Below are 20,133 nucleotides of genomic sequence, written 5' to 3' on the forward strand. Positions count from 1 at the left end.
AAGGGGAGTAAATGATTGGTTGGAGAGTGTTACTTCTGTCATTTTGACATATTTACACTCCAATGAAACACTCACAGAGCCCTCTACTAGCCAATCATAAAATAATAGTAAAAATTTAGACCAATGGGTATGGTTTTCATGTTGAGATTCTAGAACATCTCGTGAGCGGTTGTTGATTTGATTGATGTCGATTTTTTAGTGTGTTGTGTTGTGCGGAGGGTGGATGTTTGTTATTTCCTCGCATCTCGGGGAATACGGTTTTGTCGTTATTATGTAAAATTCCCTTTCTAAACTTGTACGCTACGATCTGAAACTGACAAAAACTTTAGCAAAATGTCGACAGTTCTGCTAGCAGTTATTGCGGTCATATTGTGTGTACTTTTCAGAATATTGAACGTTAACAGTCAGCCTCAAAAACCTGTGATCTTTGGGAGAGATAGAAATTTTATTGAGAACATATTATTTATATCACCGTTCCTAAATGAACCGTAAGTATTGTTGCTTCATTTGTATTTGTTTTCATTTATAGATCCGTTTATTTACATTCCCGTATCCACGCATGCCTGAGGTATATTTGATGATGTCATTTGCCTCTCAGGTCGTAAATTTTGTGTCACGGAACTTTTATCTTGAATAACGTTGTTATTCGGTAGGTTTTGGTTGTATTTGGAATTAGTACTAATTATCATTATCCAAAACAGTGATATGGTTTATCCATTTTATTGCTCTCAGTTAATTTTGTTGCGCTCGATAACGTTTGAAGCCGAATACCTACTGCGTTATGTATATCTCTACTTTGATATTGTTATACATTTACTAAGTACTAAGAAAAAAAAAATACTAATATGTGTATTTACAACCAGCAATTTATAATTTGGTTTCATTTCATAATAATGTATTGAATGAAACAAACTGCTTCTTTTGTTATGACTGGATTCTTAATAAATACAAAGTCAACATGCCTGCTTTATTACTGATATTCCACAGGATTTATAAGAATGAACAATGTTTTTGATTATTCTAGAAACATCCATAGATTTAAAGCATGTCCGTCAAGTTAGAGTAAAAACTTTTTTGTATTGGTGAGTCATTTATGACTGCATAGCTTGTCTCTCATTCCAACCATAATAGACATGATGTCAGGATTATCTACTTAAATCTTATATGGGCAATAATTAAGGTCAATACTCCCGCTCTTTACCAATTGTAAATTAAGTAAATATCATCATAATCACCAGCATTTGCCTAGCCTTTTCCCAACTATCTTAACTATGTTGGGGTTGGCTTCCAGTCTAACCGGATGCAGCTGAGTACCAGTGTTTTTACAAAGAGTGATTGCCTATCTGACCTCCTTGTCACAGTTACCTGGGCATCCCAATTATACACTATGTAAATTAAGTAAATATATGGAACACTAATGTAATTCTATGTTTACAAACATGTTATCAATTTCTAACAACAGTTCATTAACTCTAGTAAATAAAGTTAATACAATATTCATGAGACCACTGTTTACAGGTGTCTGTTTATTTTCATAGCTTTGTTCAGTTTCTATCAAGGTTAAGTATATTAGAGCATATTTATTAATGGGCCGCTTCAATTGCACATAAAAGAAAAATAACAACAGTCTAACAATATAATATAAAAGAGGAAACATATTTTTGTTTGTTTGACTCCAAAAATATTGAACCAATTTGATTGTTTTTTACTGTTTATAGCTTCACTGTTCATGAGCAATATAGGCTATATTTTATCCAAGTATGGGCGGAAGTTCCCACAGGATGTGATTCACACAGCAAGAAACAAGCTAGTATTAAATAAGAAACATTTTGTTTTGAACCAAATTGCTGGTGCTTTAGGTATTACAAGTTTCTAGCACTAGACAATAGAAGCAATTTATATCAATTGAGACTACTGGGTATTGTAATATTGAAGAATCAATCAACAATAACATGTATAAGTAGTTACTTAGTTGAGAGAGAACAAGAGTTACACACATCTTTAAGCACCTATTATATTTTATGGCCACTATTTGTCATCCCTACATCATCAGACAAAAAAAAAAAAACCTGAAGATTCTATCAGACTTACGTCATGATAGAGATTCCAAAAATCTAAAACATTATTACTTATGTAAATAAATGGGTTTAGTTAAAATGATCTAATAACAAATTAACCCTGATGTCAATGGGTATTTAAAACAATCTTGACTCATTCATTACTCGTTCACCTTGAAATCATTGCTTCATTGGTATTGTAAGCATTGTTTTGGTCAATAATTGATCCATATGCATACCCTGTCTGATTAGTAAACTTAAACAATAGGTAAAGTGTAGCAACTCATTACTTGCAAATTAATTGAATGCAAATATTTTCACTGAACGGTTTTTAATTAAATTAATTTTGTTATCAATTTTGCCCATGTTATGCATGTGTAGGTAACTACACTATTTTGGTTGGTTATCCTTATTGCACTTTTGGATCATATTATAGTTTTAGAATGTTCTGGAAGGTCCAATTCTACTTAAAACATTTCCATTCTATAAGTAATAAGTAGGTATAGCAAGTCATAAATTAGATAATCTAAACAAAAATGGCCTTCAAATGAATGACATCATTGATGGACACGCTATTTAAACTCAGATATTGAATGAAGCCATTATTACTTTTTTAATTGTTTGCAAGAAACAGTCTCCAGTCCACATTTCATCAAACTTATACTTTTTCATTACTTTGACCATGAAAATGCACACCTGAGTTTGTATTACAAGATTTAGATACTGATCTTACTGATAATAAAAATAGCATCAATCTATGCTGAATATGAATCACTAAAGTTATGAGTGATTATCATTTACATTAAAGATAAATGAACAGTCATTTTGTTTGGTATTGTATAGTACCATGAGGAGAGATGAAACCTGGATAGTTTTTATACAAACAAACAGTCAAGTTGTTCTGGAGTGAAATAATGAAGTGCATGTCGTATTGATTATTATTGTTCACCGAGCATATGGTGCCGCGAGTACCATACAATTCCCATGCTTTGGCGTCCATGCTGGAAAATGATTCACGCCAGAATAGCTAGCTTATCGACTAAACCTAGGGACGAATGAGTCATAGATACACATGTAAATTACGACGAAACCACACCGCATAACACTCCGTGAAACAATAAAAAAATTAGCATATCTATATAAGATCGTGTCACGCCAACTTTGACTATAGTTCGGCCATTCAGAGAATGCGTTCCTGACACGTCGCGATTGAACTGACGACGTAACTACATTCATTGATTATTGATATAATAATGTTGTTTTAATGCTCCTCAATTGTTAAAACGGTAAACAACCAGCAAAAATATTTTTATCGTAACTGCAACGCCATTGCAAAGTTACGTCGTCAGTTCAATCGCGACGTGTCAGGAACGCATTCTCTGAATGGCCGTATGAAGTCAGTGCCAATCACAATAGATTCGTCGTGCAGAATTGGGGTTGTATTATAACATGATAATTAAAATCTGTGGTATAGGTAGACGAGCAGGGGCTTGCCTAATTGCCAATCAGTACAAGGGAAGGCTATCATATCCTTATAAAATATTATATAATTATAAATTAATATAAAGAGAAAAAAAGTCGTGGTGGCCTAGTGGGTAAAGGACCAACCTCTCAAGTATGAGGGCGCGGGTACGATCCCAGGTCAGGCATGTACCAATGCAACTTTTCTAAGTTTGTATGTACTTTATAAGGATATCTTAGACACAATAGGGTAGTGTCCAGGGTCGAAATAAAGAAATAATATTTAGTCCGCTTTTTGGATAATCAATAAATATTGGATACGTATTTTTTCTTTTTTTAATTAAACATAAAATGACAAAGATAATACACTTCAAAAATTAGGAGTGGGGGCCTTTTACGTCACAGTGTCCTGAAAATTGTAGCAACTTGTGACGTCACACTCAACTTTAACACGCTATATCTTAACAAGTTCTGATCCAATTTAAAAAAGAAAAAATACGTATCGCTTAATTTTGGACAATCTACAAGACGGACTAATTATATTTTTTAGGAAACTAGCCTATTGGCTGTGTTTCGGATGGCACGTTAAACTGTAGGTCCCGGCTGTCATTGAACATCCTTGGCAGCCGTTACGGGTAGTCAGAAGCCAGTAAGTCTGACACCAGTCTAACCAAGGGGTACGGGTTGCCCGGGTAACTGGGTTGAGGAGGTCAGATAGGCAGTCGCTTCTTGTAAAGCACTGGTACTCAGCTGAATCCGGATAGACTGGAAGCCGACCCCAACATGATGATGATAAAGAGAAGCAAAGTATAAATTGAGAAATCATATTTATCGACAGTACTTAACTAGTGACTCATGTATGTTTTTATAACATAAGCAAAGTGTATAAATATGACATTTAGAAGTTCAACAGGTTGCTAACCCAGCGTTTTCATTGCAGATACGTACCGACTCGACTGTGGGGCTTCAGCGGGCATGTCCAGACTATTCTGCATAGTCTAATCGGGCGAGTCCGTTGCCCCTGGCCTATAGGCGGCCGAGTGTCGCTGGTGCTGCCCGATAAGTCGACCCTCACCTACGACCTCTATGAACCCGTTGGGAATGAACATGAAGGTAATTTAATAAAAAAACATCATCTTTGCTTACTAATGAAGATTTGTAGCTAAATATCGAATTCCAAGCTAGCTGAATCTATGAATTTCATTTCATTTGATTGTTTTATTTCCTGCCATGAAATTCCGAGAAATCAATAAATGTTGGTTGGATTCCTATCAAATTGGCAACCGGAGTAGATAACTGATTCATTTAAACGTGGAAGTGGCATCACTTTTGTTAGGAACTGACGGCAACATATAAATAGCTATGTGATCGTGTATACCAATAGCAACGTCACAAAAATACATACAATAATGCTAGAGTATACATCGATGCATAGCAAGGTCATGATTACGAATAGCTTGCGACTGGCTTTTCCACTCCATTGGTCCATCAGTTGCAACACGAAGGTATTGTTCCCAAGACCGGTACAGCAGTAAAACCTGTTTGGTCTAACTAAACTCCTTCGTAAGCTTCGTGAAATGAGATTGCATCATCATTGTGATAACACATTATGCTGTAATATACGTCATTATAAATAGCAGTGGCGTGCTCATATCGGTTCAGCCCCATGATAAAATAAATAGGATATAGGTAGTTCCTATCAAAATCCCGCGAGGATACTTTATAACTCGTAAATATGCAAAAATGATAGCATTAATACCATATCAATATCAGTGAAGACTTGTAATTGGCTGTATGTTGCAAATGCATGAATTTTTACCTATTGTACTAGCTGTTAGTCTTCCTTTATATAAATAAATAAAATAAATACTTGAACATTTAGCATGAAATCAAATGTTATCCAAATTAACATGACAATTCACAGTTTCTGTACCTGGGAATTCAAGCTAGCAACGCTATGAACAAAACCTAGTTATAATTGGATAAATATGTGTCATGCCGGCAAACAAATAGCTGTAATAAAACTTAACATAATTTTCCAATGTCTAGGATTACCACTATCAGCTTCTTATCATGATAATACTAAATGGTTTAGTGAGTCAGGAACAAAAGTAGTTCGAGTCAGACAAAATGATCTAGATTATTCTAAACTAAACGATAAAATCTACACACCAGATGTTAGGATACGGTCGAATTCTACTTCGGGTAAATAAAGAAATGGGTAGTTTATGTAGGCATAGAAAACAGATTATGGGTAAGCCATTCTTTTACAACACCACTTGAAAATAATTTTCTCGTTACGCAAGGAAAAAATGCTCTTGACAATAATGATTTGCAATGACGTCAAATATTACCTAGAATTTCAAATTAATCCATTGCCATCTACTCATAAACCATAGGTTATTGTTCCTACAAAAGGTTACTGTACCTACCGCTGCAGCCAGAAGTTTCTACATCATCGTCATTCACTACCCTTTTTCATGTCCTGGAGAACTCATGACAACATTATATAATTTTCTGATCTCACAATGCTATGAGATGGCTGATCTTCTTTCTCCTTCTTTCTTCCTCCTTCTAGAATTTGAAGCCGATTAAATCATACTCATACTCTATACTGGACCTGGCTCATGCTTTAGCTACTATGAAACAAACTTTGATCTTCACATAAATATGAATATCTTTGCACGTAATACAAACCTATCTTCAATGTCATAAATTAATTTAATTAGTCATCGTCATATCATAAAATACAAAAGATAAAACGGTACGTCAATTAACAAGCTTTCGCAAACAATAACAGTATAGGTAAACTATGCTGTTTCTATGTAGACATAACTTGTGAATCAGTTGAACGTCATAGAGTGGATGATAAGACTCAAGTGGCGGAAAACTGTGTTTATGGTCACTATATCGGGGAGCCGGTGGCCCTAGCCATTCATTAGTTTCGCACATCCAGCCATTTATTGTTTGTAATACGTCGCTTCCAGTCTGCCCCTTCACTCTACGTCAGTCTATGTACCCTTGAGCGTATAATGTTTAGGAATCTCAGGTGATTTGCAGATAGTATTTGGATAAAGAATTACTTTATACTTTTCCTTATATCTTTTAACATTTTAAGCAGTTTCAGATTTTGTCGAAATCAGTTCTGCACATTTAACCGTGCTATTAAGGTCAAAAGTATCATGTCTTTATCCGTACATTCCAATGAGTATATTCTTTTGATAGAAACTACTTACCTACTTTGAATTAGTTTTTGTCTAATGGTCATTTGTGGAAAAAATGTTTACATTATTCGAGATGCTGACAATAACGTATTTGTAAATCGGTAGCACAGAATGCCGGTTAACCTTGACACAGCTTTGAATTTAATTGACTCAGTGAGGAAGTGATTCCGAAGGAATATTAATGAACTTTATATAGGTACCTACATTTGAAGTTCGTTTGTAAAATATTTGTTACATACAACATTATTTACATCTAAACTAAGGCGGATAATGCTGACCTCGTTCTGTATCCAGCTTTATCATCATCACTTATTATAGATCAGAAATCTGGAAATCCAGCTTTGCACTGACCAGATGTAATGCCTGTTCATATGCTCCATAATTTCCCTATTTAACGTCTATATGTAGGTTAAAGCATCATTTCAAGGCTGGAATTTGCTTCAATCTCTATTTTTTTTTCCCAGATGACGTGACGGTGGCGATCTGTCCCGGCATCGGCAACACCTCAGAGAGTGTGTACATCCGCACCTACGTGCACTACTCTCAATGTCACGGCTACAGGTGTGCCGTGCTCAACCACATCGGAGCACTCAACAGCGTCCCAGTGACTGGCAATCGGATCTTTTCTTACGGTAAGGAATTTGTAATATAATCACTCTTCGCCAGAATATCAAATATGCCTAATACAAGGCGATGTTATTAAAGTGAAGGGTTAGTAGTGAGATCTAACTAGCACCTAAGATATGGCAATGAAATAGCTATATAACAGTCACAGGCCGCCTGTGACTGTTAAATAATGTCAATAAGTATGATAAAAAAAAAATCTCACTGATTCTGATCTAGGTTTTATATTCACATTGAAAGCAAACTATTTTCTTCGCTTTTTTCCCTCGGAATCTTAGTAAAATCTGCATTGTACATGTAGGTTCGTAATGCGGTTATACAAACCACTGATCGGTTCCGAAGTAATATAACACTGCAGCGGAATTAATATAATTGCCTTTGTTTCAAGTGCGATCTAATGAATGCAATACTTTCTATGTTATTGAGGCTGATTTGTCAATTTTATAGAAAAAAATAGCATAGGTAATTAGATAATGACGAAGAACATTACAAATATGACCCCTTCCTTGCGCCACGGTGCGTTGACGTCGATGCGCAAACGCATGGATATGCTTGAGGGGCACCGTTCTAAATACTTCGTTAATTACTTACCGTAGGTACAGAGTTTGTAAAGAGCTCTTTATATATCTAATCATCTTCATATATTGTACTTACACGTGTTCATATCTATAATATCAAGAAATATTGTGAATCTTCCATTGTTGCAGTAAATCGTATTATTGCGTAGGTTACATTTGGCACAAGTAATAGATAAGTAAGCATTTGATCGATTCTACAATAACCATGTATTTAGTATGTTATGTATTTACGTATTTGTGTGCATTGCATGCCGTTATACAATTGCATTCCTTTTTACTTTTTCACGCATTTTCTTTATTTGTTTACTAATTCCAAACAAAGCTTTGTTATAGTTTATACGAGTAAACCACGGGAGGAGACCGTCTTCTTAAGATTATTCTAGAGCAGTGGTTCTTAACCTTTTTGACATGAGGGACCACTTTAACTAAAGTTTGTCTTGCCGGGAACCACCCCATCGGTTTACCTAAATTAAGAGTTCTTTGATAAAGAATACAAGCATACTTTATAATTAGCACTCATTTCTTTATTATTTAGCAAAAACTAAAAGTTACAGATTTTAATATAATGAGATTTTTGTGACTGCATTCTCTTTACTAATTTCAGAATTTTTGGTTCAGTACTACTCAAAGCTAAACTCATGTCGTCAGTAATTGTAGGTAAGCAAATGCAAAGAAAGATAAACACATTCCTATCTAGTCTCCAAATGCGCGAGCGAAATTTTGAGCGATTTTAACCAAATATTACGTAAAATTTAGCCCAAACGTACTTAACTTTTTGTTTGTTGACAATTGCAAAAATAAGGGAATATAGTTTCTGAATACGCGAGCGAAGCGAGCGCGAAATTTTAATTATTTTTTAAGACTCAAAACCAAAAATACGTAAAATGTTGCGAAAACCGCGCGCGCATAGATAAGTCGATAAAAATAAAGTTAGATAACGTATAGCAACGTCGCGAAGCGAAGCTTCACGGACCACTTGGAATGCCTCCAGGGACCATCAGTGGTCCGCGGACCACCGGTTAAGAACCACTGTTCTAGAGGGAATCTTAAGATTATTCGAATTCAGATAATAGTTTATTATTAAACAGAGTGCGTAATTATGAAAAACTAGAGATTTCAGTGGCTTGCTTTCATGTGATTGAATGTTAGAAATAAAATCTAATGACGGTGACTCAAAATCAATAAGTTTGGCCGGTCAAGTTTTAGGTAACAGGTGTCGACGGCTCCCTTAGAAGTAACAAAGTGTGACACTCCGATTATACATGAATTAACTAACATAATGAATAGACGCCATTTACATAGGACTATGGCTGTACGTTATCTATATTCCACATCTACTTAGGTATGGACTGTAACGACTTTCACATCGGGGACAATCGGGGTCGTTGACGCAGACCATCTAGAATTACTTTGCTCTATGCTTTTTAAAAAAAGAGGCTTTATTTTATGAAAATATGAATTTTTGATTAGTTGTGAAATGTTCACAATAGAGTTGCTTTGATGAGGAGAATCAATTTGACATTTGTTTATTATTCATTGTTCAGAGACCATTCTCAGAAATATCTATAAAATGGCTCAATCATTCAAATGTCAAATCAATCTAGAACACTTTATTGGTAGTTATCAAAGTCAACTTGTAAAACCACCCTGTTATTATTCAGTTACGTAACATGTAGTAATAGATAAGATATAACTAAAGTAAGTACAGTTTAACGGAAAGGCAATCCTACGTCCGAGACTTTCCCGCAAATGAGACCGGTGCATTTTTCCGTGTTATGTGTGCGGAAAAAGGCATTAGCGGCAAAAGAAAATCGCTGGTTTCCCCTACATTATGGTTGGTAAATCATCGTACCTTAGCTTCGTCATACTAAACCTGTCCACCAGTGTGACTCTGCCTTTACATTGTAGGGTAATTTGAAACACTTGCATTTTCCCACAGTTTTCGCAGTTAAAACCGTGAGAAGTATAGCAAGGCGGCAATTATTGAATTGCTTCAATAAATAATAAATTATTTCAAGGTGAAGTTATGTTTTTGAAAGGAAATAATTTCATACTGCGTATCAATTTAAGTATGTACCTACTTTAAAATACAGTTGTTATAGTTCGGCCATTCAGAGAATGCGTTCCTGACACGTCGCGATTGAACTGACGACGTAATAACATTCATTGATTATTGATATAATAATGTTGTTTTAATGCTCCTCAATTGTTAAAACGGTAAACAACCAGCAAAAATATTTTTATCGTAACTGCAACGCCATTGCAAAGTTACGTCGTCAGTTCAATCGCGACGTGTCAGGAACGCATTCTCTGAATGGCCGAACTATACGAATAATAAACGATAAAAATTTCGGTTCATGTTTATTAAAATTTTAATTATAATTTCACCGCGCGATGGTATTTTCACTCAAATACATACTTATGGTGACGTAGCTCTGCTTATCTTTCCACATAATATGGTAATGAGCAAACTCGTTTGTGGATTAGGAATGGAAATACAGCTGAAGAAAAGTCTATAATTGAGACTTGCATAACGAACAAGTTTTTTCTACACCTCTATCAAAGAATATTTTGTGTTCCTGACTGATATGACTTTGAATATTAAAGTGAAGATTTGGAAAATCTTATAGGTAGTGTATTTCCGTCACGTATATATGTATATCTTACTCTATAGTTATAGCACTCATTGAAAAATTATACTTATCTGCCTTAGAAGGAACAAAACGATTGACCATATCGGCGCTGGCCTTCAAACGTTCAAGTGCATTTGAAATAAGTGCGACGATACAATGAATGTGAGAGAAATTGAATTAGTTTTATCGCGAATAGGTTATTATGAATTTTATAGATATTACAGAGGTAGGCACTAGTGTCACAAACTAGAGGGAGTCATACTACTCTGTCCGATATTTGACCAACATGTACATATTTGCTTCTAAGAAATTTCGCATGGATCCAACTAATTGGTTTACAAAACAACTTTTAAACATAAGTCTATATTATCTTACCTTTGATAACATTGAGTAATATTTACTTCAGATTGGGAGTACGAGTGGGCATGTCACATAATAATATTTATACCTCTCGGCGTATCATTAAAATTAACGACAAAGCGTATTTAAATTAATTGATACTAAAAACAATATCGTGTTCATTAACCCTAATAACTACAAATGCAATTATTAAAAACTAGCACACCGAAGCAGTTAAATATTGATAAGGTTACACCCCCGAAGCTTGTATTTTCTAATCAAGTATACATGGTAAAAAATGTTTTGTTCACAGGCCACACCGATGACTACAACTATATGGTGGAGAACCTTTTGGAGCGGTACCCCAACACGAAACTAATTCTAGTCGGATTTAGTCTTGGCGGCAACCTTATCTCTAAGTACCTGGGAGAGGACAGAAAGAGACCCACCAACATAATTGGCGGGATTTCAATATGCCAGGGATACAATGCTATTGAGTAAGTAAATTAGAGTCACAATTGTTTAATGATGATTTTTTTCAAAGCAATTTGTCCGAGGGGTCGAGGTTATCGTCATTGTCAACTACATTGTAACTCCTATAAACGCACATCAATTAACTGTTGAGGAAAACTGTACGTGGATATAAATTGATCGTTAGCGATTAATGATACATTTTTGCAAATAGCGTGTGCTATATGCCATTAATGCCTATTTTTATAAGCCAGCCATAGATTTTAAACGAATATGGAATATGCTCATAAATATTTCAAATTATGGATTCTAGTACTGGAGATATTGCAAAATGCTATCTAAAATGTACAAACAGCATTTACATCAATTCATATTAGGTAGGCTCGCTGTTGCAACAGTAACCTTCATGGAAATTTTCTATCGCTGATTGCGAAATAACTCATAAAACCTGCATTTACCTACATATACTCTCAACAATAGATTAATTTATTTCCTACATCATATCCGCAGAATCATTTTATTTGTTCTCTGAAAAATAAGGTTTATTATGTTAACCTGAATAGTGAGATTGGCTTGATTCAAATCAGCAGTTTGCCGGCATACTTTTTACTGCTTAGTTATCTACTTCGAAATGATATGACTATTTATTTTGCACACATCCGTCTGACCCCTCGGCACAATCACGGTGGCCTTAACCAGGCCTTGATCCGGGTTGTCGCCCGGTGTTCCACTTCAGATGATTGAAGTATCTAGATGTATGCCCTATCTTTGTATTAGAATCATTAGGTCTGATACCGGTGGTGTTTTAGTTTCCAACATAATGATGTCTTTCGTCGACAGAAGCATGCTTTGATTAGAAAACGAAGACTTACTTAGCTTTCATGAAATAATAAGCCTTATCTCCATATTTTAGCACAATGGTGTACCTCTTGCAATGGCAGAATTTCCGTCGGTTCTACCTGTACATAATGACAGACAACTACCGCAACATCATCACGAGACACAAGAGGATGCTGCTCAGCCCAGAAATGAAGAACAGATACAATCTGGATGAGAAGATGATTGTGTCGGCTGGAACATTGCCCGATCTTGATGAGGCTTATTCTAGGTAAGGACTCCTTAAAAGGGAATTTTAAATCGTATCTTAAACAAGTCGGGATCATAACGGCCAATGTCATGATCCAGTGTGTATGTAAAAGATTGGGCAACTGTATTTACTACAAGCAAATAAAAGTTACCGGATAGTATGTTGCACGTGTATAAAAACTTAGGTAGATGAGGTGGATTCCTAGTAACATAGGAAGGCAATTCGATATGACCGCAGGACCATCAGCGTTAGGCGTCGTCCTAATTGGCAGCGATCGCGCGATGGTGCGATGCGTTTTTCATCTAAGACGTCGTCCCAATTGACAGCGATCGCACGATGACACGATGCGTTCTCGTCATGCGATGAGTTCAAACATACAGATTTCATCAGAGTGTCCTATTTGAACCTCGGAACCTCGCAAGTGAGATCGTGAGATGAAAAACGCATCGCGCCATCGCGCGATCGCTGCCAATTAGGACGACGCCTTACGTAGTAAATGTAGTGCACAGAGAATAGCGAAGATTTGTGTATAAGTAGGGTTAATTTCTTGGTGAGAAAAAATGGAAATGGGTTTCTCATAATATATTATAATACACCTTCGAACAATGCCGATAAAATATGCAACTTATAGCAAAAGGAATTACAAACATAGGTATAAAATAATTAAAACGTTTTGCGCACTCTACAGTAATAATGCATTTTAAGAGCGAAAGTAAATCCGCCCCACATTATGACGCATAATTTAGACACTGATAGATCTTTCTGGTGTCTTCATAATGCCGGTATTTTGTGCAATTAACACATATTGAGTAAGAATTAGTTACGCAGTTTCCTGTGAATAATGAGATTCTACTTAAAGTATTTTTTGTTGGAAGCCTAATTAATACTGCCACTACAAATTATTAATGCCCAAATTCGGCGCAATTTGAGGCTAGCCACCTCCTAGGTTTGCAGAAACGATGGTAAAATTGGGGTAACTAGTTAACTGTTGAGCTCGAACGCTACATTATCGCACTCGTGATCTCTGACCGATCACGCCATCCTCGATATTTGCTGGAGTTTATAATTTTAAGGCGTGTCAACGGACTTTTATGTGTGACCCGAGATGCGAGTCATTTCAGATATTAGCATAGTCGAACAATTTATCTTGGGTACTTAATGCTTCTAGCACAATCTTAAGTAATTGCTATTTGACAGTTTGTTGTGGGCGGGAAAAAAAACTGAGAGGAAATAAAGTTCCTTTTAGAAAGATCAGCAAATACTGCAAAAAGGTTTGACGACATTTTTTTGTATGTATTTACAGGAGAATGTACGGCTTTGAATCAGTGGCGGATCTCTACAAGTGGAGTTCGTCGGCATTCTACCTCAAGAATATAAAAACCCCGATGATTTTCATCAACGCACGCGACGACCCCATTGTTCCCGAACCTCTATTGCCAATCGTCAGGGAATTTGTCAGTAAGTAGCCCCTTTTTGGAGATCTTTAAAAACTAGACCAAGTCGATAACACTGCTTGATCACCAATAGTTATTTTTTCTAGGTATTTAGCTCATTCTTTTTCCATGAAGACTGCTGTCTAATTTTAAACTTTATACAGGTTTTAAAGGTCAAACCAGGTTGGCGTTAGGTTTCTTTCTGACTTATTTTTAAAAGTCAAAAGACTAGCGTAAACCTGCAATTAGCATATTTTTTATGATTAATGTATAAATGCCGTGGTAATATTTGGTATAAATAGTGTACGTCACTTGGCGTTGGTAATTCATTTACATTATTAATTAAGGCGTCGCCTACGTGAAACTTATGACAGGTCTTATAAAGACTGAAGTTAATATTACTTTATTATGTATCTAGATGACAAGGGTGAGTATACGTCTCATTAGGGCGTGATGCGTGGGCTTTTTCCTATAATAAAGTTATAGAACGAAAGTCTTTATTATTGACTTCAATGCACAACAGAATTGAGGTCATTATCATTGTACTTGTGTGAATGAAACCTGCAGAACTGGATTTTAAATCTTTAAATTTATATTATGTGTTAAGTTACTAAATTCGGATTTGCAAGGTCAATGATGTCAGAAATGGTTTAGAAAAGCTTTATTTTTCTCTTCTCACTACCTGATGCGATTTCTACTCGAAATTTGGTAATAGCTTGATTTCTTTTATTTATAAGTGCCATTGAGTCGGTTCGCGACAGTTTGATTGTTGAACCCAGATATATTCTAGATTACCTTTCTACAAATAGCCTTGTAGTACGAGTAGGAAGTTCAAACTCAGCGTCTTTTTTTTAAGTTAATCATATAAGAAACATCGTGTCTTTCTAAATGTAGGTACCTAATTCATGTAGAAAATATTTCACGAAAGTGCTTTTGTAAAACACTCTGAGCATGATCTTGCGGCGTGACCGCTAAAGCTGATAACGGCAACTTGAAAAAGTTTGAATCAGACTAAGGTTATCTACTTCCATTTTAGCGTCATATTTAATGTTTGCTGTTTGTTTTCTTTTTTAAAAGATTAATTTATCGTTACAGGCTCGCACGATAAGGCGATGTATCTAGAACTCGCTCACGGCGGTCACTTGGGATTCTACGAAGGAGGTCTGGTGTACGCTAACCCGGTGAACTGGCTGGACCGCGCGCTGGTGGGTCTGGCCGGCGGACTGCTCATGGCGCACAACAAATGCTCACACAAAGATGTCGCCGTCTCCGCCGAATGCGTACCCTCGGACGACGAACCTGATCTCATCAAATCGGCTACCATCGTATACCGCGACCCTTTAGAAAAAACGGCCCAAGCAGCATACTAGACATATACCGTCTTACCACAAAAACTTTTAAACGTCAGTTTATGCCTTGTCTAAAAAAATGACAAATTATGACGTTGACATATGGTTCATTTTGCAGCCAACATTTTTTTAGACAAGTGTAAAACAGGGGTTTAAGTTTTTGTAGTAAGGCCATAGTTCTTTAACTCGTGGCTCATAGAGCACTTTGATATACTTATGTGTCTAATATTTATTAGAAGAAAAAAAAACTAATATAAAATTACTGCAGTCCATTTCATCGGCAGTACATTTTTTATAAAGTACTTAAATTGAGTTATAAGTACATATTTTGGAGGTAACGATTCTCCGCCACGTTTTTATACGTCCTAATAAATAGTTGCTATATTGATTATTATAGAAGGCAAACCCGTATTTACCAAAGCCTAGTATGGGAACGCGTTAGTTCCCGTTATGCCTTAAGTAAGATATTAGGCAGGACCTAATAGGGAATTTATTATAAACAGCACATAGCTTTTTATAAATATTTATTGTGAACTCGTTGATTAGTGTTCCCCAGGCTCTATGTCAAATTGTATGTGAGTTAATGTTTATTGTTTTATGTTGTGACTATAAGATGTGATCTGGCGTGGCGTAAATAGTTTATATTGTAGTCGAGTTGTTTTCCGAAGCATTACATTTTTATATCAACGATTTTACAAGCTATATAAATATCAATAGTCGCTTTGAAATGCGGACTGTTGTGACTAGCACAAAACATGTTTGCATTTATGAAACTGCTTTCCACATTTACTAAATGTTTATGAAGCCACGCCTTATTGCACAAATTTTATTCGAATGCACACTGAAGACACGGGCCTTAGTTGTTTTTTCAAGTTGTGATATATTATAGCCAATTGTTTATGTATTTACTGTTGCATTTTAATTGATGTGCACTTGTGTGGAAAGTATATCAGCCGGGTAACAGCTATTTCTGTGTAACGGCTATGGGTTCTAGTCCCTGATGAGTAAGTTATGTATTATTATGTAACATTGTTGTTTGATACAAGTGAGAATCATTAGTGACTACAAACTTACGAGTACATGGATTTTAAATATTTATCGAATAACTAGCTGTTGCCCGCAACTTCGTCTGCGTGGGCAATATAGAATAGTCAAAATACTACTTATCCCGTAGGTGCATTCTTTCACGTGACAGTATAATTAGGATTAGCACTTAGCAGTCGCATAGATTCATTGATCAAGGTTGTGTTGTGGATGTGACCATTTATCTAAACAAAAGAAGTAAAGTTTGTGACGTTGTGAATATCTCTGGATCTAGTCAGCCAATTTGGAAAATTATTACGTATGGTGCGTAAGTAATTTTCACAGGAAACAGTTATAATCTATGTCTATATGCTTTGATCTCAGTGGCATGCACTTAGAGAGGCCTATGTCCAGCAGTGGACTGCGATAGGCTGATGATGATGATGATATGCTTTGAGTCTGACAAAGCTGTCATTTGTACATTTTCTGCAGCTGCTGCGACTAATCAGAAGCCAGAAAGTCTGTCAGTCTTACCATGGATATCGGCTTGTGTAGTTGACTGGATTGAAGATAGGTAGATAGGTAGTCGCTCCAAGCAAAATATTGGTACTCAAACAGATTCGGTGACTGGAAGCCAACACCAACATAGTTGGGGAATAGCCGGATGGATGATAAAATGAGTCATCATCATCAGCAGGCGCATAGGGTAGGATAGTTTCACTACTGGGGAGAAACACTTGTATGACGGGGATTTTCTGTGCACTTACTCACTATGGTAAGGCTGACCCCACATTAGGCGTGCGCGATCCTCGGGCGTGTGAGTAGCGCGGGCGTCGCGAGCACGCTGCATGAACGTCGCGTTTTGCTGCCCTGCGGCATGTGTGAAGAGTGCAAGCGACGCGGCGCTCGAGTTGCGTTCTTACCCCTTCGCCTGCTATCCCCGCCACCCGCTAAACGCCTTAGCAGTTAAACGTCAAGGAGAGCGGCGCGTGCGCGCCGCGACCTCGCTGTAGGTAAATGCCGCAGGGCAGCAAAACGCGACGTTCATGAAGCGTGCTCGCGACGCCCGCGCTACTCACACGCCCGAGGATCGCGCACGCCTAATGTGGGGGAGGCCTAAGCCGGGACTCCACCGAAATGTTTGCATTAGTTCACGAATAGGCAAAATGTACGTATCTGTGAGAGTCCACTTCATGTGTTCGTACTTGAAACCTGCAGTTTTGCCAAGATTTTCAAAATGTACGCTCTCAATTTGTCATTTCTTGGTGGAGCCAGCAAATCAAAAGAAACAAAAGTGTTGTATACTGGGAGTCACTACCGCACACCAGGAAAATTTCGCTCTTGCGTTTATATACCATATTTTGTGTCACACGTAAACAGGACGACAGTAAGTAAAAAAAGTCCACCGAAAAACTTTCAAAGATCTGATGAACGAACAAATCAGACCTGACTTGGTCAACTGGGGCCAATCAGAGCTCTATGAAGCGATCATATGCTTTGGCTCCTACTGTTATTGTGGTTTCTGAAAATTTATTCACCTCATTCAACGATGAATGTAATTCTGATGGTACTATTAAGAACACTTGCTTAGCGCAGAAGCTGACGTTGGCAGGTCGACTCTTTTGACTTCTCGAATAGGATACCATTGGTTTTTGTGCAATGCACACCTGCAACGCATGCTGGATTAGGATAGGATACAGGTGGATAGGATTTGCAACAGAAAACAATTCTGTCTTTGTGATTGAATGACATCAAACGTAGTTTTATATAAAAGGTGTTTTTTTAGACTTGGCTCGGGTCTTACTGAGACTGTTCGTAATCGTGACCAGTGCATTTGCGATCAGAAGTTGAAAGTAAGCATGTGTCTGGTATGCGACGCGCAATTTGTACGTTTTCAGACGCATAAAGCATTTTACGTGTGTATGGTATTAAATCGAGAAAGCTCCCATTTCTTATCTGCACTTTGTATCTGGGCTTGTTCTTAAAGCTACAGAATCCTACATTACCTACCTACCTCACGCTTAGCAGCACTTGCGAGAGACAGATCCTCCTTTCTTCTAGGATTAAGTTTACATACTTTGCATCAAAAAAAATAATGAAGGTCTACTTAATACTATTCACTCAAAGTAATTTGTTTTAAGGCCACCACATTAGTGGAAGAGAAGCTAAACTATGTTTATGAAAACATCCTGATATAAACTCCATCTGTAACTTTAAATGATAATTAATTGTTATACTAAAGTCATCATTTTTGACATAATATTCAAAAAATAATTTAGATGGCACCGTTTTATATTTGGCTGAGAACTATTATTTTCCTTTCATCAAGGTGATAATTATAATTGGATTTTGATGTGGCACGGCAAACTGACAAACACTATTGAAATGTCTATCGAAAAATTACACTACGTGTTAAAATATGGTGAATTACGGAAAATACACAACTCCATCTGTTGAAATAATAATCCTCTATAAAGAATGTATGGTAATTTATTGTCATTTACCACCTCGCTCCTTTGACAAATTTTATGTATTTTATTTAACACAGATTACCACAGATGGAGCTACTTTAACCTTGGCTAAACACAATTTTAATTTTTTTTTTCTTCCGAAGTTACTTATGAAGGTGTGATTTTCTGTGTAAAGGTTAATAATAGGCCGATCAACTAATATAAGTACAACATTCAAATGTACAGTTTTGACAAACAGATTGCGTGTCGTAATAATTTACATCTTGAATTCACAAAATTAATCATATCTTTTGATAGAGTGAATCGATTTCGATGAAACAAAAACTAAGTAATACCCCAAGTTACGTAGAATTTTTTTATATAAGCATTGTCTGCATTGAATTCGTAGGTTTTACGTGAATCCCGAACGAACAAACAGATAAACAGATAAACAGACAAACAGACAAACAGACAAACAGACAAAAATGACAAAAATGATGGAAATGGGTTCTGTTAGTTATCCTTTAACATGCTGGCTATTTTTTTTGCCAATTTCTTCAATGTACAAAAATTACTTTTCTACAGATTTATTATATGTATAGATAATTATTTCATAATAATTGTTTGTTTAACATTTTTGTTCATATGTATGTAATATATAAATAGTACAAACATAATATTTGCACAATGAACAATATTGAATGCCAGGTACTGCTAGATTAAATAAAGTATTAATATACATCGCATTCCTCTGTATTGAATTCCCGTAATGTTCCTAAGTAGTAGTTGGAATTCAGAGAAAATTATACATATTATGCTGTGTACTGTCAATTTAGATGCCCTTTTGATTTGGAAATGTATTTGCAATAGAGTAGTTTAATTTAATTTGTACTGACACCTTATATGAGAATCGATAATTTAAATGTTCAATTGTTTGCATGTGTTCTGGAAATGGGTTTTTAAACTAATGCGTTATAATGAAGTTTGTACTGTTCCTAGGAAAACTTTAGCAATAGAATTGTTCGCTAAGCGATGATTTGTGAGCTTTGTTCGGGGCTAAACTAACTTCCGTCCAAACTAATGTTCATAAGTTCGTGGGGAAGATAGACATAGTCGAATTCTGACGAAGGGGATGGGAAAGTATTTTATATGTATGTGTAGTAAATTAGAAACCCATTTCTATTAAAGTATGACATGTTTAGACAGAAGATCGTTTAAACGCAGTGTTGCAACATATGACGATTATAGTCTTTTATGATACTTACTTACGTCCATTTGGATGATTGCGTTTACGCTAGTATGCTGCGTACAACATTGATGTTTATTCTGATGACTGCCAGGTAAATCGATGTGGATGTAACTTTTTAGGAATGTAGTATTTATTACTCTCTTTGATCGCGTAAA

General features: G+C 36.2%; 1 protein-coding gene across 1 annotated transcript; it reads left to right on the plus strand.

The window, feature by feature from the left end:
• Positions 1–181: 181 nt before the first annotated feature.
• On the plus strand, positions 182–16,354 carry LOC124645611 (abhydrolase domain-containing protein 2). Its single transcript, XM_047185408.1, has 8 exons — positions 182–488; positions 4,459–4,631; positions 7,207–7,374; positions 11,230–11,413; positions 12,301–12,495; positions 13,778–13,932; positions 15,003–15,281; positions 15,431–16,354. The coding sequence occupies exons 1-7, from the start codon at positions 334–336 to the stop codon at positions 15,275–15,277; spliced, it is 1,305 nt and encodes a 434-aa protein (XP_047041364.1). The 5' UTR covers positions 182–333; the 3' UTR covers positions 15,278–15,281; positions 15,431–16,354.
• Positions 16,355–20,133: the final 3,779 nt, after the last annotated feature.

Source organism: Helicoverpa zea, chromosome 3 (genome assembly GCF_022581195.2).
Source record: "Helicoverpa zea isolate HzStark_Cry1AcR chromosome 3, ilHelZeax1.1, whole genome shotgun sequence".
In the NCBI taxonomy this organism is placed as follows: Eukaryota; Metazoa; Arthropoda; class Insecta; order Lepidoptera; family Noctuidae; genus Helicoverpa; species Helicoverpa zea.

What these genes read in the sequence shown, in the direction of transcription:
- LOC124645611 (XM_047185408.1), top strand. Translation starts at nt 334, where the DNA reads ATGTCGACAGTTCTGCTAGCAGTTATTGCGGTCATATTGTGTGTACTT. An exon ending in TCACCGTTCCTAAATGAACC is followed by an intron (nt 489 to 4,458) that starts GTAAGTATTGTT and finishes TTTTCATTGCAG; the next exon opens with ATACGTACCGACTCGACTGT. An exon ending in CTTGATGAGGCTTATTCTAG is followed by an intron (nt 12,496 to 13,777) that starts GTAAGGACTCCT and finishes ATGTATTTACAG; the next exon opens with GAGAATGTACGGCTTTGAAT.